At 39.9% G+C, this 27,813-nt stretch overlaps 1 protein-coding gene across 1 annotated transcript; it reads left to right on the top strand.

The window, feature by feature from the left end:
• The first annotated feature begins 1,278 nt into the window (after positions 1-1,278).
• On the top strand, positions 1,279-27,813 carry LOC134212184 (UV radiation resistance-associated gene protein). Its single transcript, XM_062689813.1, has 6 exons — positions 1,279-1,554; positions 17,213-18,616; positions 26,774-26,925; positions 26,985-27,059; positions 27,118-27,426; positions 27,486-27,813. Exons 2-6 carry the CDS (start codon positions 17,216-17,218, stop codon positions 27,616-27,618), a joined length of 2,070 nt encoding a protein of 689 aa, XP_062545797.1. The 5' UTR covers positions 1,279-1,554; positions 17,213-17,215; the 3' UTR covers positions 27,619-27,813.

The following is a 27,813-nucleotide window of genomic DNA, read 5'->3' as shown; positions in this document are numbered from 1 at the left end:
CATGAACTCAGCTCTGTTCATAAACTACGTACAAAAACTTGGCAGATAGGCCTTTTCAGTCAACATTTAAATAGGCCTTTTCATGTGACACTGTCGGGACCAAGGTCGAGACCTTGGTCGGGACTGAACTTGTTCAAATAAATACAACCTCTGAGCAAACCGTTCAAATCCAACACTGTCACTTTCATAGAAGAACTGTCAATTGACGGTAAAATCAGCTGATTTCAAACGTCTCGTGAAAAGGCTTATAGAGTAACCTTGTTTGCTGGGAAATCAGCTGATTTTACCATCAATTGATAGTTCTGTTAGTTCTATATGAAAGTGACAGCTTCGGGTTTGCGGGTCTGTTCAACGGTTGTAAACAAAGTGCAGTCCCGGCAGTGTCACATGAAAAGGCCTATGAGCCATTTTATGAGACAGTTTCGATCAGCTGATCAAGACCTCACCATCAATTGAGTGGACGGCTCAGCGTTTTGTTTTGGTAAATTTATTGGTTTCCTGTCATTTCTGAGCTATTTTATAAGCTTATATGTTAATAACTCGATTTGTTTACAAATGTTAGAAAGGACCTTTACAAAAGTCAGTTTTGATAAAAATTAGGCTTTCAGCAATCGTGTACGTACACGCACGTTTCACTCACACTTTTACTCGGTTTGTTTGCAACCACGAGCAGCTGTCAGGGCAAAATCAAATGGGATTGTTTGCAACCACGAACCTGCGTTCGTGTTGGTGAGAAATGTCGGCCAGACCCTAAAGGGAAAACCTCGGACAACCTTTTGATGCGATTTCTCATCAGTAAGTATGGGCCTTTTCACGAGACGTTTAAAAACAGCTGATTTTATCGTCAATTGACAGTTCTTCACTGCCAAAAATATCTATATAATATATATGTGTCGCCGTTATAGATTTTTGCAATAGCTCCACCCTAATATAATCGATGTAGAACCACACATAAATTAAATAATTGCTAATTCGAGACCACACATAAAGTTTATTTGGATATATGTTTTATTAGTAGTTCGGGTGGAGAATGGTTATGTGTGCGCTGATATACATCATAAGTTAAATCTATGGATTTTTGCCAATAAATATGTGTGGATTTTTAGTAGTGTTCTATGTAAGTGACAGCTTCGGACTTGCAGGCCTGTTAAGCGGTTGTAAACAAGAGTGCAGTCTCGGCAGTGTCACATGAAAAGGCCTATTTCGAACTCAAGTCCGTGACCTTTTTTCATTTCCAAATGTTCCACAAACGAAATTGACAGCTGTCTTTGGCATGCCAATGACAGTTTCTCTCGATGCGCGGACGATCGTTTCCATTCAGCTCAAAGCAACAAAAAGAAAAATTTTGCAATTTGTTTTGAAAATTAGCTATTTTTGCTAATTTCCTATTCGGTTTGTGGAAAAACGAAGTGAAAATCTTTGCACTTGGGCTTCATTTCAAAGTGATCGAACTATGCGAAGTAAAGTGCAAACCGTATGCTGATTAATCAGGAAAAAAGAACTGTGTGATACCATTCTATTTACATACTCAAACATCAACACTGAAAATATGAGGTAGGTCCGAATTTTGCATTTAATAGAAAGATAATAGAAAGTTTGTTCATTTATGTCCATGTTAGTAACAGTTATGTATCATTCTGCCATTCTATTTCTTGTTAGTTGATTAAATACTGTAAATTTCCGTTAGATTGTTTCCCATTTGATCTGGTGCGCTGAATTCCCGTAATCTAATTATTGAAATCCGTATGATTGAACAATATGCTGTTTGCCTTATCACTCTCTATATACGCCTATCGATGGAGTTAGAAAGCTCTTATGTAGAAGGTAGTAGCGTCGACATTAGATTCAGAAAACACCATTTCCATCTATGCTGTTGTAACTTGAGTCACGGAAACTCCGTATACGAAGCACAATATTTGTGAGATTAGGAGGCTACATGCCACACTTGCTGAATCAGTAAAAACTTTATTATCTGCACGACGTTTGTTTATTTTATTTAAATGTGGTGTCATTTTACTTGCTAAGCCTTTGTGTTTTTCAGCCGAAAGGGATTGGTAATTTGTTTGAACCATACAATGACACTATACACCTAACCGAGCGAGACTTTGAAGAACATCAGAGCCATTCATGAATAGAGGTAATAAACTATAGAGGAAGCTTGTCGCTGTCGTCACTGGCGAAACATCTTTTGCTGGCGAGGATAGGGCACTAAATGTCAACAAAGGAAAAATCAGTACGTTTTGACAGATAGGTTCCCAACATGTTTGGGAACGATGACAAAGGGAACCGCAGCGACAATCGTCCTCTATAGTTTATTACCTCTATTCATTCATGTTTTACTGAAAAATGATGTTGAGTCTTATCACAGAGCTTCTAAAGGCTTTTTTTTGGTTCGCAACCATAAATGAATCAATGACTAGGGACAGTGGCGTTGCCAGAGGAAAGGGTGGGGGGTGGTGAATTAACATACTTCGTTTTATTGTTTTTACCGACTTAACAGAGAAAGAAACTATTATTCAAAGTGTTTTAAATTACCATACAGTGTAATACTATGCACTAAGAATACATTTCTGGCTCCAATACAAAATTGAGAATTATGAAATTTTTAAATAACTCTGGAGAAAGCAGAAATACTCTAACCAGTGGCGTAGCCAGAAAATTGGTCTGGAGGGGGGTTTTCTGAACATTTTTTTCGAAAAAAACAATTTTCTTCCAAAAATTTGTCTCTGGGGGGGGGGGATTTATACCCAAAACCACCCCCGTGGCTACGCCACTGACTCTAACCGCTGACATCAAGACTTATTATATTTCGCCACTGTGTTATGTAGCGTACACACGCTCAAACACGTTGGACCAACATTGATTCTGCCCCCAAGAAAATGCTTCGGTTGCTGCTTTGTTTGACCGTGTGAAGTTGTTCGAACAACCTTTTGACAGTTGGCGGTTCGGTTGAAAAAAAATCAAAGCGGTTTGATTTGGTTTGACCTGTCGGGGGCGGAGTCAAAGTTCGCCGAACATATTTGAGCGTTTGTAGTGCACTCAGCGAACTGGACTATCGAAATTCATAAGTGGCGCCTTAAGTGTGTATGCTGCACATTGACTCCACCCCTCATTTAGTCAAGCATCGACCATGTTCTACAAACTGCGACACTCCGACTGGTTTGACTCCGCCCCCGACAGGTCAAACCAAATTCAAACCGCAATAATTTTTTTTTTTCCAACCGAGCCGCCAACTGTCAAACGGTTGTTCGAACCAGGAAGCTGAAACGCCTGTCATCCGCGGTACAATGGCACTCTACTCAACATCGTTTTTGGTACTTCTGTTTTTGGTACCCAGTTTCTGGGTAGTATACCCGAATTCAGCGCTAATTTTGGATGATTGGTTCGTACGCAGTTAGTGCGAATTATCGGCAATTAACTTCTCCTGGCGAAAATTCGCAATTAGTTGAGGTACATCGAGCCTTTTGTGTTTAGCTCGTCGATACTTCCGAAGTTATGTTATCATGAATTAAACGAAATAAAAACAAAAAAATTGTGCGCCATATTGAATGAATGGTGCGAACAACTTCACACACGTTCAAACAAAGCAGTAACGAAAGCGTTTTCTTGGGGGCGGAGTCAACGTTCGTCAAACATGCTTGACTAATGTGTATGCTACATTATATGGATTCCATATACAGATGGGTATGGCATATGGCAAATGCTGGGTAAAGCGTACCATTGGTACTTCGCGTACCTGAAGGAATAAAATAGACCCCATCTCGCGGTCCTTAGCCTCTTACCCAGCAACTCCTATCCCTACCTCCCCGTGGTGCTGGCCGGGATATGAGCAACCTTAGGGAAGATCGGGTAACCAACCTCGGTGGGAACTATGGTCGTATGCTGACAGGGAAGGAGGGGTTTGCTACCCTCCGGAGGTGCAAATTTTACTGAGCGTGTGTTCTCCATGTCAGGATCGGCTCACAACAGCGTCTGTTCTCCATGTTAGAGGCGGCTGATCATCGTCCGAGTGCCAGCGAGGGACTTTAAGTGAAACTGTGCACCATGGTCAACCGGGAATAAGGAGGAATGGTCCTCCGGAAATTTAGGGGGTTTGGTGTCAGACCCTGCAAGCCAGCCTTTAAAAAAACATAAGCAACGAACAATCAACAAGAGACTACGGACCGGAACCATCGGCGAAGACCAGTGCGACGAAAAAAGACTAGCGACTGGAAACTCGGTTCGTGGAACTGCAAATCTCTCAACTTCATCGGGAGCACACGCATACTCACCGATGTGCTCAAAGGCCGTGGATTCAGCATCATAGCACTACAGGAGGTTTGTTGGAAGAGATCAATGGTGCGAACGTTTAGAGGTAATCATACCATCTACCAGAGTTGCGGCAATACACACGAGCTGGGAACAGCTTTCATAGTGTTGGGCGATATGCAAAGGCGCGTGATCGGGTGGTGGCCGATCAATGAAAGAATGTGCAGGTTGAGCATCAAAGGCCGGTTGTTCAACTTCAGTATAATCAACGTCCATAGCCCACACTCCGGAAGCACTGATGATGATAAGTACGCATTCTACGCGCAGCTGGAACGTGAGTACGACAGCTGCCCAAGCCACGACGTCAAAATCATCATAGGAGATTTGAACGCTCAGGTTGGCCAAGAGGAGGAGTTCAGACTGACTATTGGGAAGTTCAGCGCTCACCGACTGACGAACGAAAACGGCCTACGACTAATTGATTTCGCCGCCTCCAAGAATATGGCCATTCGCAGCACCTACAGTGACCGGCATAATAAAAAGCCCACAAGCCGTTTTTATTTTATTTTATTTTATTTTATTTTATTTTATTTTATTGATGTATAAGGGGGCCGGGGGCCAAGTCACCGATGTGAATTTGAAATTCATATCGTCCATGATACACCAGGGACTAAAGGATAAGGCTTCACAACATCTTTACCCATGGGGGTTTTAAGTTTTGCGGGATATACTGCTAGTATATCACTGCCTTAGGAGTAGATGGAGAGGATGGATGTGGGTGGATGTGGGTTATAATATTTGATTATATGTATTAACTTTGATTCCAATTATTAATCACAAAGAGCTTCCCTTATATTTAGGCGGTTAAACAAATGTGTTAGTATGTCGTGTTGATATCTGAATTCTTCCAGTTAGAGTTGTCTGATGTTACAAATTTTAGTTGTCTAGCAAGGTAACCCTTACAAATCCTTACTCCTAAATGATCAGTTTATTCGTCATTACAGTCTGCTGTTAAGGCCTGATCTAAACAGTTCTTATAAAAAGTCTCTTTCAATATTGTTCGGAGTATTCAGTGTGAGTGGTATTGTTTCGAAGTAGTTTTCTCATCAATAGCGTTTAAGTAATGTCCCCATCAAACAAAAGAAGCTTTAGAAGTTTGTTCAAAATCTTAATTTCCAATCGCGAGTCAGTGTTAATACAATTATGTTGATGTGTATATGGTATAGGAATTGCGATACATCTCGTTAAATTTGAATTGCTGACTATATTTCAAATAAACACCTTTCATGAAAACGTATTTTGAAACTAAAATATCGTATTACAATTTGATGAATATGATGAATATAAATAATCGTCCAAAGTTTTGAAAATTATCTAGTGAAAGCAGTTGAAACTGAATCGAAAAGCCAAAATGGGCCACAGTTCAGAACCGTTCACCAAACAATCTTAAAAAATTGAGCCTGCTATTTTAACAACTACATATTTTGAACCATGTTCCAAGAAAACGCCTAATACTATCTTTGTGGACTTATGACGGCCTTGCATAGCATCATCATCGTCTCGGAACTAGATTCAGTCAGTAAAGATTTCAAACCATTTCGTGAGCTTCCATTTGATGATGGGCTTAAAAAGACATTGATTGATCCTCCTCACGACCTTAGGTGGTCAAACTATTAGTCATGTAGAGAAAAGGATAGTGGATGAAAGCATCATATGGTCTATTCTCATGTACATAGGTGGCTAAGGTCTCAGACTCTCAGTTAAACGTGACTCTATCTCTTGTTTTACCGTCTAGCGCTGATCATGAGTTCATTCCCTATCGGTCATTTACTGTGTTATAAGGTAGTCAACTAATTTTATTTGTCTTTCAGAATACACTTACTCACGTCTCCTATGTCCTTCAATCTTTCTTTACATTGGAGTATGTATTATTTTTTCCTAACCCGAAAAAAAGAAGAGCGAAACAGGTTTGTTTATACGTTGATCCATGTAGTAAAAGTAAGAGTAAAATAACAAAGATTACTGAGAAGAAATAACGGATACAATCACCATATATAATGCAAAATTAGTAAATCTACAGTAGGGTGGCTCAAAAAACACTTTTATAAATTTTTTGATGGGCCGCCCTCTTATTCGGTTCTATTTGATGCCCTGATGCTCTGGACAAAATTTCAGCCAAATCGGTCAACGTTTGGGCGGTGCTAAACTCGTTGGAAGTTTATATGGAAAAATGTATGCAGAAACATCCAAAAACAGTGATTTGCAGTTGGACGGCACAATTTACGATCAAGAATCATGATACTCATTCAGTTCTTGTAGAATTAACTACAAAATGTTATGCTGAAAACCGCGAGAAGATTAGAGTTTATTAGATATTAGCATTTTACTGGAGTGTTGTAGGGGTGAATTTATTTCTTTTCAAAGGTAAAAGAAACGAAATTTGCTCAAACCCCACATCAGAGAAATGCTAATAACTTAGCCGAGCAAAGTCTAAACTTCTCGCGGTTTTCTGCATAACATTCTGTATTAAATTCTTCAGGATCTGAATGAGTATCAGAGTTCTACATCGTAAGTTATGCCGTCCAACTGCAATTCACTGTTTTTGGATGTTTCTGCATACATTTTTGCATATAAACTTCCAACGAGTTTAGCACCGCCCAAACGTTGACCGATTTGGCTGAAATTTTGTCCAGAGCATCAGGGCATCAAATAAAGCTGAATAAGAGGGCGGCCCATCAAAAAAATTGAAAAAAGTTTTTCCCATACTAATTTGAGCCACCCTAATCTACAGTATCTACTTTCACTACTTACTGTATACTGAACTATGAACTACAATTGGTGCAATGGATGATCGTTTGCTTCCCAGTCTTTTGTGTTAGTATTATGTTAGTTAAGACTGGTACTAGACCCTGCCGGAACCTCCGCAGCATATACTCAAGAAGATGTTGTTAGATCATGCGACACCTTCTCTAAGTATTTGCATGGAGGTATGATATATCAAGTGTTTAATTATTTTCTATATATTGGAAAAAAAATACTCGACGCGTTTCTGTAAAATTGAAATGTTACCGGGATTAAAGTACGTACTTCAGTACTGCTTATAGTGTAACCATACTCGGATGCAATTAAATTCATCTCGTTTTCGTCTAACGGTAATGTGGTGAGTACTAATAATACTAGCAATGTGTACTATAAAATAACAAATTATTTCACAATTTTAACAATATGCAGACACTTGACTTATCAACGTTGACCCCATCATCCGTGGACAGGGAAAAAGCCCACAAGCCGTTTTTCATACAAAATGGTCAATTTTGGAGATCTAGATCTCGATTGCGTGTGTACCAATTTTGCTGAAAATTTGACTAGAGCTCAGATATAACTTGAATTTTACCACACCTGAGTTTCGGCCATATTTATTCTTAGGGTAAAAAATTATTGCGGTAATACTAAAATGAATTTTTTGGTAAAAATTTATAATATCTACGCGCAGCATCTCGAGGCAGCGTTGCCGGAAGAGGGTGAGCTCGATGGGGCCCCTCTTGAGGACTGCTGGAATACAGTCGAAGCAGCCATTAACGACGCAGCGGAGAACAACGTTGGCTATATGGGACGAAGTCAACGGAACGATTGGTTCGACGAGGAGTGCAGACAGATTCTGGAGGAGAATGACGCAGCGCGGGCGGTTGCGCTGCAGCAAGGTACCCGGCAAAACGTGGAACGTTATAGACGGTAGCGGAGACAGCAGACCCGCCTTTTTCAGGAGAAGAAACGCCGCCTGGAAGATGCGGAGTGTGAGGAGATGGAACAGCTGTGCCGTTCTCAAGAAATACGCAAGTTCTATCAGAAGCTCAACGCATCCCGCAAAGGCTTCGTGCCGCTTTCGAGCGATCACCGTCCTTAATGCCGCTTACAAAGCGGTGAGATCATCTTCCGTCGTCTGTCACCATTAGTGAATGAGTTCGTGGGAAGTTATCAAGCCGGCTTCGTTGACGGCCGCTCTACAACGGACCAGATCTTTACTGTACGGCAAATCCTTCAAAAATGCCGTGAATAGCAGGGAACACACCATCTGGACGAGAACAGCTTCCCTGGGAAGCTTACCAGACTGATCAAAGCAACGGTGGATGGTGTGCAAAACTGTGTGAGGATTTCGGGCGAACACTCCAGTTCGTTCGAATCGCGCCAGGCACTAAGACAAGGTGATGGACTTTCGTGCCTGTTGTTCAACATTGCGCTAGAAGGTGTCATGCGGAGAGCCGGGTGTAACAGCCGGGGTACGATTTTCAACCGATCCAGACAATTTATTTGTTTCGCGGATGACATAGACATTGTCGGCCGAACATTTGCAAAGGTGACAGAACTGTACACCCGCCTGAAACGTGAAGCAACAAAAGTTGGACTGGTGGTGAATGCGTCAAAGACAAAGTACATGCTTGTGGGCGGAGCCGAGCGCGACAGGGCCCGCCTGGGAAGCAGTGTTACGATAGACGGGGATACCTTCGAGGTGGTCGAGGAATTCGTCTACCTCGGATCCTTGCTAACGGCTGATAACAATGTTAGTCGTGAAATACGAAGGCGCATTATATGTGGAAGTCGGGTCTACTACGGGCTCCAGAAGAAACTGCGGTTAAAAAAGATTCGCCACCGCGCCAAATGTGGCATGTACAAGACGCTAATAAGACCGATTGTCCTCTACGGACATGAAACATGGACAATGCTCGAGGAGGACTTGCGAGGACTCGGAGTATTCGAGAGACGGGTGCTTAGGATCATCTTTGGCGGTGTGCAAGAAAACGGTGTGTGGCGGCGAAGAATGAACCATGAACTCACCCAGCTCTACGACGAACCCAGTATCCAGAAGGTAGCTAAAGCCGGAAGGGTACGATGGGCAGGACATGTTGCAAGAATGCCGGACAGCAATCCTGCAAAGATGCTGATCGCTTCCGATCCGGCAGGAACGCGACGGCGTGGAGACCAGGTGCTAAATGACTTGGCGAGCGTGGGGCGTATTCGAGGATGGAGAGATGCGGCCTCGAACCGTGTATTGTGGCGTCAAATTGTTGATTCAGTGTTATTTGTTTAGATGTAGACTAAATAAATGAAAATGAATACAGATGGGACTGGCTTGCGATTTACGGCAGGATAGAATTAGTAAGCATCCAATCCATACGATATCTAAAAATGTGCTTATTATAAATCACTGATTTCTGATCAAAAATGCGACTGACAATATCTCTATGCCAAGCCCTTTTTGAACAGGGCAAAATAAACAAATGCCGGAAAATTGATCAAACCCTCAAACTTAGGACAAACAATACACATGGATCGGGGGGTTGAGAATGGGTCATCGCTCTCACCGGCAGTCTGGAGGTCGTAGAGCAAAATCGTTCAAAAAGGTCTCTTCTATTTTAGGCTTCTTGCCGTCAGATGCATTCAATCTATTCTACAACCATTCTAAGTAGTTAAAACAGTGACCCATTGTTACCCCCATTTGACCCGTGACAATGGTTTTCATAAAATTCGATTACTTAATGTATTGCAATATATATAGAATAGTTCATGTTCTAGCGGAAAAATACCCAGCTTTTCACGGGTGTTGCAAATGTCACATACTTAGCTATTCGCAGCACCACACTATAGATCAATTTCCGTGCGATTGTTTTGTTTTCCTAAACAGCTGACTAAAAATTGTATTCTAATGATTTTTAACCTTTGCCCGTCGAATTCACCAACTTTTTATCATACAAACCTTACGGATTCCAAGACGAATCGATTATTCGAGAAAATCTTGGAAATCCGTCATTCCGTTCGTGAGTTAAATCGCCAGGAAGGAAATCTTGATTCATTTTTATTCAAATTTGGTGATTTCAATTATTGCCACTGGCGGATTTCCTTTGATTGTTTTGAGAACTAAATATGTTTAAATTTTGCCACCACTGCAATAATGCGTCATACATTCTAAGCTAAGCCAAGAAATACGAGCGCACAACAAGCGTTGCGTTTTAGGGCGCTAAAACGCCAGTATTCGGAATATACACGGAAGAAAAAAAGTACCCAAAATTGAGTATTTTTAAACTTACTTTTGAGTTATTTTTTCTCTTCTCTTTCATCCACTCTTTCTTTTGTTGTCAAAAACAAAAGAGCCAAACAATCCAACGACGCCAGTTCAATACGGGAAGCCAATTTTCAGTTTTATTACCTGAGGTCGAAATTGAGTGAATTAAACTTACATTTGGGTAAATAAATTTTCCGTTGGGTACTTTTGTAACATGGGAGTAAAGGCAAAGTACTTCGACCCTACTTGTTCGAGGTTGGATGAATTAAACTCACTATTGGGTAGTTTATTTCTTCCGTGTAAATCATGATCGAGATTAGAGTCAAAACGGTATGTTCTAAAATTTGGCTACCACTTGGTGGATTCTGGCGATGAATGAATGCTTTGATAGAAGGTGCTATTTGTACTGCGGATAAATTTTACATATCGGAAAATGAGAAGTAGCTGGGAAGCAGATAGACAAAACACTAAATGCAAATATTTGAAAGACTCGCTAGAAGATGAATCGTTTGGATGTGTCATTTCATTTCAGGTCCCTTTTATGTGTTTTTCTCGAAATAATAAATTTAATCAAGCAGGTTGACAAATTGATCACGTGACGCCTCGGGTCGCGCCTCAAACTACATGATTTCACAAAACAATGATGGGAATTATATTTTAGGTTCTTTTTCAATCTTTATTTATGTTCAATCAAAGTTAATTGGGTTGTTTAGGGGTATATATGTTTTTACATATTCTGAATCTGCATAAAAAACATACATCTGAGATTTTTGGACACAAAGCACAATATAAGCTAAGCTTCATATCGATGTATTAATATTCAAAATCGGTGGTTGCAAACTTAGCGGAAAAATGGTTTTTAAAAATAAATCCAACATGGCGGCCAAATTCAATATGTCTGCTTATATTTTTACTATTGAAAATGGAGGATACACTCTTCCTCTTTCCAACGATATGCTGATCTCTACGATCGGTTGAGAAATGTTGGAGTTATGATAGTTTTGGTGAGTCAAGAATTAACAAAAATCGAGGGGTCCATTAAAATGATTTCGTGTATAACTAACGAGGGGTTCATCTTTCTGAAGAATTTAACTCGGATCCTTAATATATTCGCCGAAAGCTTTCGAAAGAATATAAATTTAGGCATTTTTAAGAACCTCGTGCAAATAGTGGCCCGGTTTCAGCGAGAATTACTCTATCACATTTGGAGCACTTCAGTGCGCCTCTAACGATTCACAGTGGATCGGCTGCTTTGCAGACTGAGCCCCTGAGCGTATGTCCCGGCATACTTATCAGGTATAGCTCTTTAAACATGGAGGATCCGCTAGGGCTCATTAGCACTTTCCAAGGGGTCGGTAAATTAATTAATTTCTCGACAACTGGACGTAGCGAAGCCACAGGTAGGATAGGATAGGTTGTAATATAGATTGAAGAGAAGTCATGAATCACAATAGATCATTCTTATATTTTAGAGAAACTGTGGAGAGCTAGACCTATCAGGATTTGCATCAGGTTGGGAAATTTCTAAATACTAATGTCGATATAATTGATTGATAGCTTAATGATAGGAATCTGAATTTATGTTTCTCCATAACAATAAATATTTCTTACATACTCTTTGCATTGGTTCTGATGATTAGTCTTAACTTCATAGCAAACTAGAAATCAGCCAAGATAAAAACGTAGGATAAAAAAATTAGATTGACCGTAAAATGAAATAATAAATTTGAACATTTTAGATTTAGATATTTCAGAGGTGGACCAGAAATTTACTGTTCTATTGGATAGAAAAATATTAAATTGAAATTCTGAGATGGAAGTAGAGATTGAGCTATGAAAGAGAAAATAGAGATTGATAAAAGGAGAAAGCAGATATTGATATATAGAGGAAGGACATAGGATTTGTAAGACAATACAATTCATTTATAGTTTTATACATACTGTATCTAACAATGACTAAAACACTAATACGACAGTTATATAAGACTTTTATGTTGAAACTTAACAGACAACCGACAACAACACAGTGGCAATAACAGATCTAAAATATAGAAGACAAGTAGTGTTTTACATTAATTATACAACTCACAATTATAGAAATGACTCAATAAATCATCGTACGTACAAACAATACTGACATATTCAAATTTAAATTTTGACTAGACTTTGTGGCTGACTTGACTGACCAAACTATATTACTAAAAGTTTTCAAGAGGATTATGTTACCTGATTCCCACAGTCCGGTGTTCATTTGGTCAAAGTAGACTGGTTCTTCCGGCATAATCACTTGTCAATTTTCAAAAAACCCACCCCGATCATAGTAATCCTAAGGGGCAAAAAAAAAAAATATTGTGGAAACTCATATGTGAATATGTACATTATGTGGAAGATATTGATTTGGAAAATGTATTGGAGGTAACTGTGGGGAATAAAGTGAGTCCGAAAAATGCATTTGCATTTGTTGGTTACATTGATGGATAAAGTGGAACGTATTTCTTATTTCATGATAAAAATAATGAAATAAACAAAAATATTTAAAAATAACATTAATAAAATAAATGATAACGAATTTGAAATTCAATCGTAGTTGGCATTTGAAATGCCAGCATACTAAGAAGCTAATGAGAAGAAATTTGAAATTCAGCTCAGTAGGCTGACAGGAACGGTGAAAATAAACGATCATTCAGTGTTCTGTTTTTGAGGCGTGAACATGCGAATTATCCTTCGGTGTTCCGCGCTTGTTTTCGTTGGTAAGAGGCAAATCGGAAGACGAATTTGCTTGGCTACGACAATGACGTAGTCGTTGCTCCCTACAAGGTAAGAGAGTTCAGCAGTAGAAGAAAAGCTAAATGAGGCAAAAAAATATGGTAAGCCTCCGACGTAAAAAAACATGGCAAAAAAAAAGATAAGCTATGATTGGTGAAGGGTAAAAAAAAAGGTAAACCCCAGACGAGATATGGCAAAAAATAATGGTAAGCCTCAGTCTGAAAAAAATGGCAAAAAATAATGGTAAGCCATGCTATACAAAAGGCAAAAAAAAAGGTAAGCCTAAGTTGGAAAAGAGAACGGCAAAAAAAAAGATAAGCCATGATATGCTAAGGGCAAATAGAAAGAGAGAGAGAGAACGCGAGAAAATAATATGGCAAAAAAAATTAAGAAAAGTCATGAAAAAATTACACACATATAAAAAAAATAAGGGGTGTCAATAGGCGAGAGAGATTCTTGACAGAATAGTGATAAAGAAAAAAATTGATTGTGTTTCAATGAGCAAAATAAACAATATTGAGAAATATAAAAAAACGAAGGTCTACCATTTCAAGATCAGTTATCAGTTATGTTTGGAACTCATCCGCTATGCAGCGCGTTATATTGACAGTTACATTGGCAGTTCGGTTGAATATCTTGACATCTATAAGATTTGGAAAGTTGTGTTCTACAGAGTCGTCGAGAAAACCAAAATCAATGAGATGAATATTTGTTAAGTCTTAAATTTATCTGATCGACGGAGCTGTTGTTCAAGATAGTAGGTTGAGTTGAATATCTTTTTGTCGGTGAGATTTGAAAAGTTTTCGTAATCTAAAAAGTTGTGGGAAAAAAAATTAAAAAAAAAATTACTGAATTGAAGATGGTGTTGTTTGCAATGCATCTGCTTGGTGGCATCAGATTGAATAAGTTTGCCAATTCGGTTAAGTATCTCAAAATCTTGGATTTGGATTGGATATAGATTGAATTTAGATTTGATTTGGATTGGATTTGGATTGGATTTGGATTGGATTTGGATTTGGATTGGATTTGGATTGGATTTCAATTGGATTTGGATTGGATTTGGATTAGATTTGGATTAGATTTGGATTGGATTTGGATTGGATTTGGATTGGATTTGGATTGGATTTGGATTGAATTTGGATTGGATTTGGATTGGATTTGGATTGGATTTGGATTGGTTTTGGATTTGGATTGGACCTGTCATAAGACGAGTTTATACAATCCCATTGAATTCCACCACTTAATTGTATCTTGACAGATACGTATTTCGACCTCAAAAGTAAGGCCGTCTTCAGTGTCTCGTACTTGACTCGATTGGATTTGGATTGGATTTGGATTGGATTTGGATTGGATTTGGATTGGATTTGGATTGGATTTGGATTGGATTTGGATTGGATTTGGATTGGATTTGGATTGGGTTTGGATTGGATTTGGATTGGATTTGGATTGGATTTGGATTGGATTTGGATTGGATTTGGATTGGATTGGATTTGTGTAGAATGTGGATTAGATTTGGGTTAGATAAAATCAATAGTTTCAACAGAATTTAAGGACAGTTTAAGGACAGCGTCAATGCTTTAGAGCCACAAATAATAAATTCACAGCTGTTATTGATATATAAACTACTGCGCCGGTATGAAAAAAAGAATACAATTAAATTCATGTTTTCGTATTAACAGCTCCAAAAAAAAATCCTAACCGAAAAAAAAGAAAGAGTAGAGACGGTGAATATTGTGGGGAATAAAGTGAGTCCGAAAAATGCATTTGCATTTGTTGGTTACATTGATGGATAAAGTGGAACGTATTTCTTATTTCAGAGGCAAATCGGAAGACGAATTTGCTTGGCTACGACAGTAACCACTTTCCATTCGATGGGACTCGAACCCATGACCCTACTGTAGGGTCATATGTTCGATCGAAGGGAAAGTGGTTACCTCCAATACATTTTCCAAATCAATATCTTCCACATAATGTACATATTCACTAGAGTGGGGCGTCATGGTCTTTTTTTTCAAATCAATGGTTTTTCGAAGTGGGTCCTGAATAACTGTGCAGAATTTGGGCCCGATTGGTTGCTTCCTCGCTTTCCGCATCGCGTTTGGAATTTGTATGGAAATTAGTATGGCTGAACGTATAATTTTACATTTTTACTCCTAGAGGTTTCAGTTCATCGTAAACCAAGTGACACATTACGTTAAAGTATAACCCAAAGGATACCGAAAAACTTTGCCGAAGAAGGCACGTTGCTGGAACGTCCATGAAAAAGACTTCGAAGACTGAGTGTTCAAACCATGCAAAAAATCGTTGATGAGTTTTGCTCTCTGTCAACCATTGGTTGTCCGGTAGTTCTGGCAGAAACATTGATTTCTTGCATATGGTTTGACCAATCAATTTTCGAAACGTAATAACATTTTTTGTAGACCTTCCAGCTACGTACCTTCTTCGGCAAAGTCTATCGGCATCTTTCAGACTATTTGCTAACGTATTGAGTCACATGATTGATGATAAATTGAAGCCGCTAAGAGCAAAAATGTGAAAAAGTACGTTTTCCCATACTAATCTCCATATAAATTTAAAACGCGATGCGGCAAGCGAGGTCGCAACCAATCGTGCCCATATTTTGCACAGTTGATTGGGGTCCCAGAACGATTCAGAAAAACTTTGATCTCACTTGATCAGATGAAGTTTGCGTTTTTCCATACAACTGCGCCCCACTCTAATATTCACATATGAGTTTTCACAACTTTATTTATGTGTTTTTTTAAATGCTAGACTAAGTTCAACACAGAATTCAGGTTCAACCCAGCCACATCTCCTACAATCCGGGGGACCTCCGGAATGGCCATTTCCTAAATTGAGTCAAAATAGATCGTGTGACACCTGAAACATCAGAATTTCACAAAACAATGATGGGAATGATATTTTCAGCGTTTCTGGGCAAATCTGGCTCAGTTCGGACACATCGTCCACAATCCGGGTGACCGGAATGACTTATTCCTAAATTTATTAAAAGTATGTAGGTCGTGTGATACCTCAAACTTCAAGATTTCACAAAACAACATTTTGACACAATCAAACGAATCTTTGTCTCAAATACATGTCGTTTGTCCATCAATTCTTAAAATTTGCTGATGGTTGACTGTCAATCATTGTTCACCCCTCCCGTTGTTTGTTGCACACATCGATACTGCGGTATGGGCAGTGAGCAGTGTTTGGCCTTGGGTCGTCGAGGCGCCTGCGAACTGGAAGTCTTCTGCCAACCGGAATCGTCGGACCGACCTTGGCACTCGTACAGCCAACCTGCTGAAAAAGAAGAAGAAAGCGCTTTGGGTTGGTAGGGCACCGTCAATGCGGACATCATCCACCACCGGAATTATCGGACCACCTCTGCAACCCGAAGACGAAGTAGGTGCAATGCGCGAAAGCGTCCCCTGCGATAGCCGTCGGTAGTCGGGGCACCATCAGTGCGGAAGTTTCCTTCACCGGAACTGGTGAACAACCCTCGACGCCGGGGGAGCATCTCGTGGTCCCGGGAGGATCGAGGCAAGGAGGATAAGGGACCCGGATTTATCCGGAAGGCACATTTTTAACATGTCGCAAATGAGCCCAGCCCTGGGCGCCTTTGAGGTGTCTGGCAGATTTTTGATGGCCTTTATTAACCCACACAGACATCACCTCAATTAATCGAATTGAGTCGATCGGTATATAACACTATGGGTCTTCTTCTATAAAGCCTTTACGTATGCTTTGTATACGGGAATGTCAAAACACGATTCCGGTTACGCTTTACGGCAAATGAGCCCAAAATAAACAAAAGATTTTGAAAAAAGATATATGTATTTTTGGACTCAAGTACTTAATAACCGTAATGTGATTTTGTAGATAAATGATAGCACGTCTTACTCAATTGAATGTCAAGAATCTTGACTCAAGATACAAGATAGAGTTTTATTCTTATCGAGATTGTTTTGTACATAGTACTTATAATTCAGCACTCACTAACCGCTTTTGCAAAACCGCAAAACTGTCGTTTAAAATATACCACTGAAGCTTTCTTGAGATATATGCATTTGCAGAAAATGCTATTCAGTTTTATGTATTAAATGTTTATTAAAATTATTAAAATCTTTTAATTTTCAGAAAATGTTCGACCGACCAAGATGTCGTGACTGGAGTCCGCTGTCTACTCAACAACTACGGCTACGAAGTTTGATACAAATCTCCGGACACAACATCACGTGCGACCATCCAAAATGCAGTGTGTACTTCACTCTGCATACGACAACCATGTCGGCTCCATTCTACACTAGCGAAAAACTGGATATCCACACCAACATCATATGGCCTGAAATAAACTGCCCGGTGGCAGTGAAATCCTCGTTACGCTGTGCCTGTATCCGAGTATGGCAACATAATCCTCGAAGTCATGACCAAGCTGGGCATGCAGCGGGAGACGAAACCGATAGTGGTTCGGAAAACGAAGATAAGCTCTTATTTCTGTGGGGTGTCTATTTCTCCGGTTTGGTTCCGTTGGCAAGACGCAGCGAGAAGCGGCTTAAGGAGAACACGCTAGTTTTTCAAATGCATGGCGGTTACTTCACATCGGCCGAGTACATTTTGGACGGTGATGAACAAAATCGCTCGATATCGTCGGTGCCTACAGCGAAAACACCAACGACCATCAATGATGGTAATCATTTAGGCTTACTTCCTGTTAAAAATGATCCGCTCTGTGATAATAGTAATAGTTCTCCTAGTTGGTATTCTCCTAGTAGTGCGTTGAACGTGGAATGTAAAATGTCGAAAGTCGGAAGTAGCATATCGTCATCTCCTTCGTTTGTCCGCTCAAACTCTCCAGATGAGCAATCACTGTTCATGATTAGAGCAACTGTTAGTCCGACTCCAACAGAAGTTGAAACAAACTTAAAAATTCGTTATCTATTCATGGAATTCTTCAAATCCGAAGTCAGAAACAGCTATGATGCCAAACGGCTACTGGCAGTTCAAGAACGGCAACGAAGAATAAGATACGAGAGCGAAAGTGCGAAAGAAATAACGGATCGTATCTGTATGAAGAGTGCGTACTGTCTCAATTTGGAACTATTCTCAGACAAACAGTTGGTGTATCGTTCTTCGACAAGCTCCTATCAAAACCGAAGTGGCATGGGCAGACAGCTGAGTCGTTTGCTCTACCAAGAAAAGGAACCGCTGAAACCAGAGATCTTACTAAAGGCACAAGAACTGCGCCGACAAGTCGAGCGGGCTCGATTCCGGTGCCGCATATTGGCACAGGAAAAGGAACGCATAAGGGGCAGCATTCGACAGCTTCAGCTAAAATTGAATCAAATGACCGACAGAAACATCGAAACCGAATCAGCGCTTATGGAATGCTATCGGAACTATGGGAAAGAGAAAGAGGTCCTGTACCACCAAAAGTTGGCATATGCAAACGAGAAGGAGTGCTATCAAGATTTGAGAGAAAAGGTGCTTATCGCTAGGCATCGTCTGCTGAGTGGGATGAACGAAATCTACTGCATAAAGAAGGTATGTGTAGGATGGATTAGTAGAAGAATAAGTAAGGTACAGTGGGGTAAGTGAAAAAATGCAAGTATTTCACTGATGAAGTACAAAATTCTTCAATTTCATCTCACAATCATACAAAGCCATTCAAATCAATGCGTTGAAAAAGTGATAATGAATCAATCCAACATGCGAGAGTAAAAATGTATTATGATACCAAGTTTATCTTTTGCACAAGTTGTTTTGCGTCCAGAGTAGCTCCTGTCCACTTTCCGCAAGAGAAATGTATTCCGCTTCTGTACTTGAAAGTGCTACACATGACTACTTTCTCGCTGCCGAAGTAATTGGTGCTCCACCAAACAGGAAAATAAAGCCGGTATTAGACTTTCTGTCGTTCGCATTGTCTGCCCAATCTGCATCGGCGAAACCAGTCAGTTTGTCATTGGTACTTTCAAGTTGTAGCTTCAGCTTGCATTTCGTATTTAAATAGCGCAACGTACGCTTAGCTTCATTCCAATCCGCAATAGTTGGACTACTTACTTTTCTTCCAAGAATCGATGCAGAAATAGCTATATCTCGTCGAGTATTGACAGCGATGTACAGCAGACCACCAATCAAACTTTGGTATTTGTCTTTGGATGGTAATTGTTCGCTCTCCTCCTTCTGCTGAATTAAGCCAGGTTCCATCGGCACTTTCGAAGGTTTTGCATCATTTAAGCCGAAACGATTCGCTATTTTCTTTATAAAGTTCTCCTGGCTCAACGAAAAACCTCTTGCAGTGCGCTCGATTTGTATCCCAAGAAAAAGTTTCACATCTCCAAGCACCGTCAAAGCGAATTGTTGTTCGAGGTATGATAGTAGCTCGTCGTATTCTTCTTGACTAGGGGTAATTAACAGCATATCGTCCACATACAATAGAACGTAACTGGTTTTCCCACCCTTCTGGCGCACATACAATTATATGGGTCAGCAATTGATGGTTTGAATCCTATTCGACGAAAAATAGAATCAATCTTCCTTTCGACATTCTCGCAGATTGCTTGAGACCGTATATGCTTTTCTTGAGGCAGCAAACTTGTCCAGTGTTTGTTTCGAAACCTGGAGGCTCCTGCATGAAAATCGTCTCATCTAACTCACCATAGAGATACGCTGTCTTGGCATCTACGTGCTTCACCAATAAGTTCTGTCTTCCAGCAACTGTTAATAGTAGCCTGAGAGTAACTTGCTTCGCAACAGGTGCAAACACTTCATTATAATCACAGCCGTATTCCTGAGTATATTCTTGTGCCACTAAGCGCGCCTTATAAGGTACAACTTCACCTAGATAATTTTCACCCTACGACTCGTTTTCCAGCTGGCAGGTTCATCATACTCCAAGTCTTGTTACTTTTTAGAGAGTTCATTTCATCCTCCATTGCAGATAGAGTTTCCATCCCGGGACGAAAAATCCCGGGATTTAGGAAAATTTCCCGATTCCCGGGAGATTATTTTTGAAATCCCGAAAATCCCAGGATACCCGGGACAAAAAATCTTTTTTTACTTCAGGCTTACTAATAGTGTGTATGCTCACAATTTTTATTTGCAATGAACGCCCAACGCCAAGGGGAACTCCCTCACAAAGAAAACACAAGACTAGACCATAGGGTAAAGGCGGTCTACTGACTGATACTTCTGCCAGCAACTGCAGCTCTCTTATAGCTAATAGCTAACAATATTCCTTGATATTACAAAAGGGCAGATACATCTAACTGGTGTATAATTCCTGCTTATCTTCCGTCTACAACGATGAATCGCACACTATCTGATACATATTTCAGCACTTCTCTACACAGCCTGAAATATTTTGTAAATTTACATTCATTTTGATGTACATATTTGGAGCATAAAAAGGACGCAAAAATAAAAATTTAATTAATTCATTGATCGATGTGAAAATAGTTTTAATAAATCAAATAAAGTTTATATTTGCTTTTCTATTTTTTTTTTTGCGATTCTATTTTACGTGTAATTTAATTATCATTTGTGCACGCCTCGTTAATCTTCTCGGCCCTCCTAACACCGAGCTAGTCATCCTGAGCTCTTCGACCCCTATGTTTATGTTTTGGTCCGAGTTCCTTCTGGACTTCTGCTGACCAGCTTCTGAATGTTTTGACTTAAAGCTCTTCTTAGACTTTTGTTGACCTGTTCCGATATATTCGGTCAGACGCTACCCATGATTAACGCAGTTAATTCATGATCCCACGGCCCCATGCGACTTATACACTGGTGGAAATAAGTATAAAGACAAGCTCGGTTTCCATACAAAATGGCCATATTGGGAAGTCAATATCTCGATTCTTAGCGATTCGATTGGGCTGATTTTTTGCCAACAAGCCTAAAATGAATTGAATTTTTATTCAATGATAGTTACATTTATGCATGGGGGGAAATGCTTATCTAATCTTCCGGTCAATGTCATCATATAGTGCATATACTCCTGTATATATACGATTGTGATGCATCACCAGTGTTACGATGTGCACGTATTACCTGGCAATCTAACTGCATTGATTGTCTGCCTTTTCAGAATTCCCAATAAGATTCCGTTGAAATATCACAAATGATGGTAATTGCTTGTGGAAAGGGAAAGAAAAGTGCAGTGGGTATCGGCCAAGTTCCCCTTGGCGGTGCTAAAATGATAAGCGGGAACAATACCATTTAAATCCATTTAAATCTTTTAGTATCATTAGTGATTAGCACACGTTATTATTTTATGTGGGGGGCACGCATGGAACATATTTTTCAACGCGGGTGTCAGGCGGCTGACCCATGCTCGACCAAAATAGTAAATTTAGCTAGAATATTTTAATTTTGTTTGATTGTTTTTATTTTATTTTTATTTTTGCCATCAAATGATTAGGAGCTTATTTTCAGCATCTCATAACGCAAGAGAGGGTAAAACTCTGCGTTGCATAGAACAGTTTAGGAGGTCCCCGATTCGGTGCATTGCTGCACTGTCGTGTGGAGCATGGTTGTCCCGTGTCGTTTATGGCGATGTCGTTCCCGCATCTATGATGCCTTTGGTTGAACAAATCATTTTATATAATGGCTGGACATGTTAATAATTCATTCTAGTTCTCAAATCTTGTGGTAGATACTTCTGGAGGCTGTCAAGGTGGTGGGAGGGACATTGCCTATGAGTGGCAGGGGCGGCTGTGCTTGGGGCGGCAGTATGGTAAAAGCAGTTTCTGGACAGTTAGGATTCAGTTTTCATACTTAAGAGAATATCTAGAATAATATTATATTTTGATGAGCAATCACTCTTATTCTTGTTTACGTACGAACGCGCTTTCGAACGAAAGCTGATGTGCATTCTCGTTTACGCCAGCAAAATCAAATGGGGAAACGGTTCGAACGAACTGCATTCGTTCGAAAGTTTCGTTCGTCCGTAAACAAGAATAGGGGTTGAATAACAATGCCATCCTCCATTTTTTAATCACGAGCTTTATTAGTAGCATAGTTTATCAGTACTCCTAATATACTTAATTCGGTGGGCATGCTTGGAACACATTTTTTACTTAAGTTCGACTAAAATTGTAAAATTTAATTGATTTATTTTAATTCAGTTTAATTATTTTAATCTTTCTGCGTCAAATGGTTAGGTATTTGTTCCCACCCCTCCTGCTCCCTCCTTTTCTATTTTATGTTTCCAAACTTAAACCAACGTGATCACACTAATCCCAAACTGCACGTACCTCTATCATATCAATCTACATACGAATCTACATACAAGAAGCGACAATCACCAGAAAACGGATTTCAATCATTTCCCTTCTACCATAAGTATAAATCATCTAAGCTATAATAAACTGTATCGTAGCGATCCCGAACTGTCTAAACATCTATTATGAACATAAACACAACCGTTTCTATCTCTACAAACATTTTTCTAATAAAAAGGTTCCATAGCAGTCGCTAGAGCCGGAAGCGATCAACAAGCCGCTCCATACTCTCTTCCTCTATCTTCTATTATCTCACAAATTTACTACCCTGATACTGAACTGTTTCGAACCCCTTATGGGTCTGAAGCAGAGGACGGGACGCTCGAGCCTACCAGTCAGTGGATGGAAAGGTCCGTTGTGATAAAGGGTCTATCACAAGCCTCGGATAACCTGGAATAAGTTTTCCACGAGTCGAGTTCACATTGATTTCATGAGTTCTATGAATTAATCGTCACGTTGAAAATTTAAGCCAGCAGTGTAAACGTATTGCCTAATGTCATACAACGTAGATTGGCCACGGCCCGGGGATACGTTGAGTATAACAAGAACAAGAATAACAAGAATGATAGTTACATTTATGCATATATTCTGGTTATACGCGTTTCTGTTGGAAATAATTATAAAGACAGTTCCGTTGTATGGAGCTCCATATAAAAAAGTGGTGTCTTTATAATTATTTCCAGATTTTGAGGTCAAAATCAACAGAGATGTATGAAATTTGCTCAAAGATCGAAAGTTCAAGTTAAAAACAGGTGCCTAGTAAAATTTCAGCCAAATCGAATCGCTACGAATCGAGATATCGATCCTCAATCATGATGAAAATGTATGAAAATCATGCTTGTTTTTATACTTATTTCCGGTGGTATACAACCGGTTTATGGATCCCGTACTGCGATTACATCAAAGATTAGTTACTTAATTAGTTGGTCTTTGATAAAGTCTTTGGGACTAGTTTATCGATACTAAGTTGTAGATCTGGAACCATTCCTGGGCCTATAACCTGTTGATGAATAGGGGGAGCTGTAACTACTGGTAGAAGTATCAGTCAGTAACCTGCAATGGAGTATAGGGAACCCTACTATTGTGTTTTCGTTGAGACTCGTGAGCTTATGGTCCCAGTACAATTCCACTGCACATCTTCCGTCTACAGCGAGGTGTCTGACACTACCTAGTATTGCCACAGAAAATAAGCTGCTTGAATGAAAACTTAGAAATGGTCTAAATCCAATATATAATACAAACAATCAAGCCTACTCCGATCGACAGCGAACTTTTCGAACTCGGTGAACATTTGTTCCAGAAACCCTACTTTCCGATACAAACGCAAATACTATTGAAATACTTACAAATACTTTTTCAAGTCAAACCAAGTATCGATTTAAATTGAAATTGAATTTAGTTTTAATTTGAATTCTGTATCACCTGGCCTTTCTAAAATATGAACTTTACCCCTAAACTTAAAAAAAACTTTTTCAAAACAAATAAATAATATTTTTGAAAACAGAAAATTCCCGGGATTTCCCGGGATATACAAGAATTTTCATCCCGAATCCCGGGACAGCAAAAATGGCCGGGAAATGGAAACTCTCATTGCAGCTCTCCACTCCCTCCAATGTGGACTGTTCTTAGCTTCCGTGATGGTACGTGGATCTTTTAAATGTGCTGCAAATGTCGCGTCACGGTATCGAGATGGCTGAATACCTCTGTTGCTTCTCAACGAACGTCTCAAACCGCTTTCCGGATTTTCTATTAAATCCTCCTGCTCCTCCTCAATATCTCTCTGGACAGCAGTATCTTCTTCATCTGTTGTATCCTCCCTTGTTATTGTATTGTTTCCACTGGAAATATCGAAATACGCTTCTTCTAGATCTGATATAACACTCTGAGATTCTTCTTCAGTATTATCCACATAATTATAATCGTTTTGCTCAGGATTTGGTGATTCTTGAAACTGGTACATATTCGACTATGACCTCATCTTCATCTGTACATATCGTTTCATCCGGAACAAATCTTACATCACGACTTACTACCAATTTATGAGACTTTGCATCAATTAAACGGTATCCCTTGTGACAGTCCGAGTATCCAACAAAAATCATCTTTACTGCTTTAGGCTGCAACTTCGTCCTTTTCTCTTTGTGAACAAGAACAAAACCTGGAGTCCGAATATTTCCAAATACGCCAAATCGGGTCCGCCAGCGCGGACGAATTGCTTGAAATAATCAATTAGCTCTGATTTCTGCTTTAAAAAATATACCGTCGTGTATCTACTGAAATAATCTATCAGCGTTAAGAAATACCGACATCCTCCAGGAGTTTGAGTATTCATTGGACCACATACATCGCTGTGTATTAAGTCCAAAAGAGCCTTCGATTTACGCTTTGCTTTCATTGGAAACGGCAATCTCGTCATCTCTCCTTCAATACAACATTCGCACGTACTTCTGCTTGAATTACAATCACGAAATTTGATACCAGATGCAAATTCGTACTTTTCCAGTTTCAGTATGGCCTTGTTGTCTCGATGTCCTAACTTCCTATGTCAACTATGCAGGCAGTCAGACTGATGACAAACCTTCATGGCCTTCGCCGCAGTGTGAACGCTATTCACGTAATATAAATAGCCTCTCGTGGTAGCTTTTGCCGCAATCAAACCGCCCTTCTCGATGACACATCCGTCGGTTTCGAAAATAACATTGCCCCCTTTGCTTGTGAGCTTCAGAACTGACATCAAGTTGACTTCTAGGTCCGGCATAAACAAAGTTTCGCTTAGTTTGAGTCGATCGATTCCATCAAGCATGTCCCAATACCTTTCGATTTGATTTGCTTTCCATCAGCTAAAGTCACTTCTACGACAACACTTGAATCAATATCTAGAAACTTGGATTCTTCGATACACACGTGGCAGGATGCACCAGAATCAATTATCCACCGTGGCTTTCTGTATTTGCTATCTCCAGGTCTAGATAAAAATGCAAACTCTTTGCTACCTTTCTCTGCTACTTTTGCTTTTTGCAGTTTTCTCGATTTCTGGACAAATTTTTCATTTACTTCCACTGCTTTTTGCTGCTCCATCCACTGACGACAATCTTTGCGGTTTCTGACAGAAATGGCATAATATTGGTTTTCTCTTAAACTCCGTTTTCAATGCTGATTCTGCTCCACTTGAGCTTCTTCGTCAAGTAGATTCATCTGCTGCTAGCTTAATTACCACGGTAATTACCACGCACGAATTCCATCGTTAAATCAGCATCTGGACGACCCTCCAAAGCAGTGATCAGAGTAGCGAACGAATCCGGTAGACTACTGAGCACAATGTTCACCTTCAGATCCTTACCAAGCTCTTGACCAGCGATCGCGACTTTCTCGAAATGATCTTCCATCTGGCTAACATAGTTCCCAATGTCTTCACCTTCGACGTACTGCATTCGCATTATTTTTCTGAGTATCTTAGTTTTGCTTGTACGTCCCTGCTTCTCGTCAGCGCCACGGATTGATTCCCAAGCTTCCTTTGCGGTCTTCGTCTTCTTAATGAGGATGTACTGTGTAGACTCAACTAGTAAACCGATCGTGGCTCTTGCTCGTTTGTCTCCGTCATCCCATTCGGCGAGATCCGCTTCATTGCCTTAAGCCATCGCTGTCGTAGGTCGCTCAACAAGTCGCATATCAGGTTCAACAAACTTCCATAGCTTCTCGCGGATAAGTAGAAGTTCTACTTCAAACTTCCAGTCAGAATAATTGGTGTCATTCAATTTTCGTAGGTACTCCAATTTTCTCCATATTCTTTTTGCCTGTCAATTTCTTCCAATGCAGACTTGATGCTTCCAGGCCCATAACCTGATGAGAGTCAGTAAAAGACGTCTGCTTCGTCTGATTGAACGTTAGACAAAGAATGATTTTAGTGCTGTCCAATGAGCAGCTCGAAGTAGCTCGAAGTTGTTCCCGTCCTGCTCGTTCTTTTTTGTCAACAAATGGGCATGAGCAGGACAGGGAGAAACTTCGAGCTACTTCAAGCTCTCATTGGACAGCACTTTTATTATACTCCATTAATAACTACTAATTAATATCATGGCATGCTACTTCCGTTGCTACTCATAACATAACAAACACATCAACAACAGGAAATGACGTTTGTTTTGTTGGCGTTTTTCATAGCAACGAGCTTTTTTGGATCTAGTATCCATTTCAATTTTCCTTCCATTCCTCGATCTCTCCCTATCTCGATGGTCTCTTCCTAGGATGTCCCTTCAATATCGAGATGTGGAGAGGCGACTGTATACGATTTCCTTTACCCACTTACCCCACTGTACCTTAATTCATGCATCTTCAATTATTATTTTTTAATTATGTGTACCTTTTGTTCATGGTAAAAGCCAAAAATGTATTTTTCACTCAAATCCGTATAATCTCATTTCAGAAGAAGAATGGAACTTGTACAGTAAATGACATTGCTCTACCAAATGCTGAATCATATACAGATGCAACCCCGGCGCTGGCGCTAAGCGTTGCCTTAGGCTATGTAGCACATGCTGTGATGATGTGTTCTTCAATACTGAATATTCCACTGAGGTAACGTAGAACATTGCGTGTTTCTGGCACAAATCCTTCAGATGTTTTACCGTTTTCAGGAATCCTATCAAATATGAAGGATCGCGATCGAAGATGATCGACTGTATCAAAGTGCTACCAACAACTGACCGAGAGTACGTCTAATGTTATACATACGATACAATTAATGTTTATTAAAAACGTAATTCCCAGGTTTCCACTCTACAGTCGATCGGGACCACCGACCAATGCGTTGCTGTACGCTGTGTTTCTCCTCAATCAGAACATTTCCCAACTCAAATATTATCTGTGTCTAAGTCGCGGAGATCCCCGTGCGACGTTGGCTAACCTATACGACATTCTGAGTGTTCCTTCAATCAATGTAACGAGTCGAAGCATCGAGGAACCCTTTCAGGCTGTTCAGTCAAACATATCTGGTTCATCTTCGGTGGAGTTGGATGTATCTGATGCTTTCAATCAGTTTTCGGTTACGGATTTGAAAGAAACCAAAACTGTTCAGAGGTAAATATATTTCGAAGTTGCTTGCATTTAGGTCATACGAAAAATTGTTTATATTCCAGAATATCCCGTTCCGTGGATACGTATAACGATTCAAGAAAAGAAGATGAAAAACGGAACGGTAAGTTTGCTTCGGATCCCATTTTAGCACAGGGGCAACTGCAAGTGACCGGTTTCGATAAGAAGAGTTTCTGAAACGGTTACTCGATTCAGATAATGTATAGTTTGACTACTGTAAACTTAATTCTCCTTGTATTACGTGGAGAATCCTCGTTCGGCGAATTTAATAATCGGACTTTATTTATTTAAAATTATGCATTCAAAATCTTCGGGAAAATGTAGATGTGCTAGCTATTGTGAGACGTTTAAATATAAGTAGTCCAAACTGTA

This window comes from Armigeres subalbatus, chromosome 2 (assembly GCF_024139115.2).
Source record: "Armigeres subalbatus isolate Guangzhou_Male chromosome 2, GZ_Asu_2, whole genome shotgun sequence".
Lineage (NCBI taxonomy): Eukaryota > Metazoa > Arthropoda > Insecta > Diptera > Culicidae > Armigeres > Armigeres subalbatus.
Note: the sequence above shows the minus strand (reverse complement) of the source record. Positions and strands in the feature narration are given on the sequence as shown.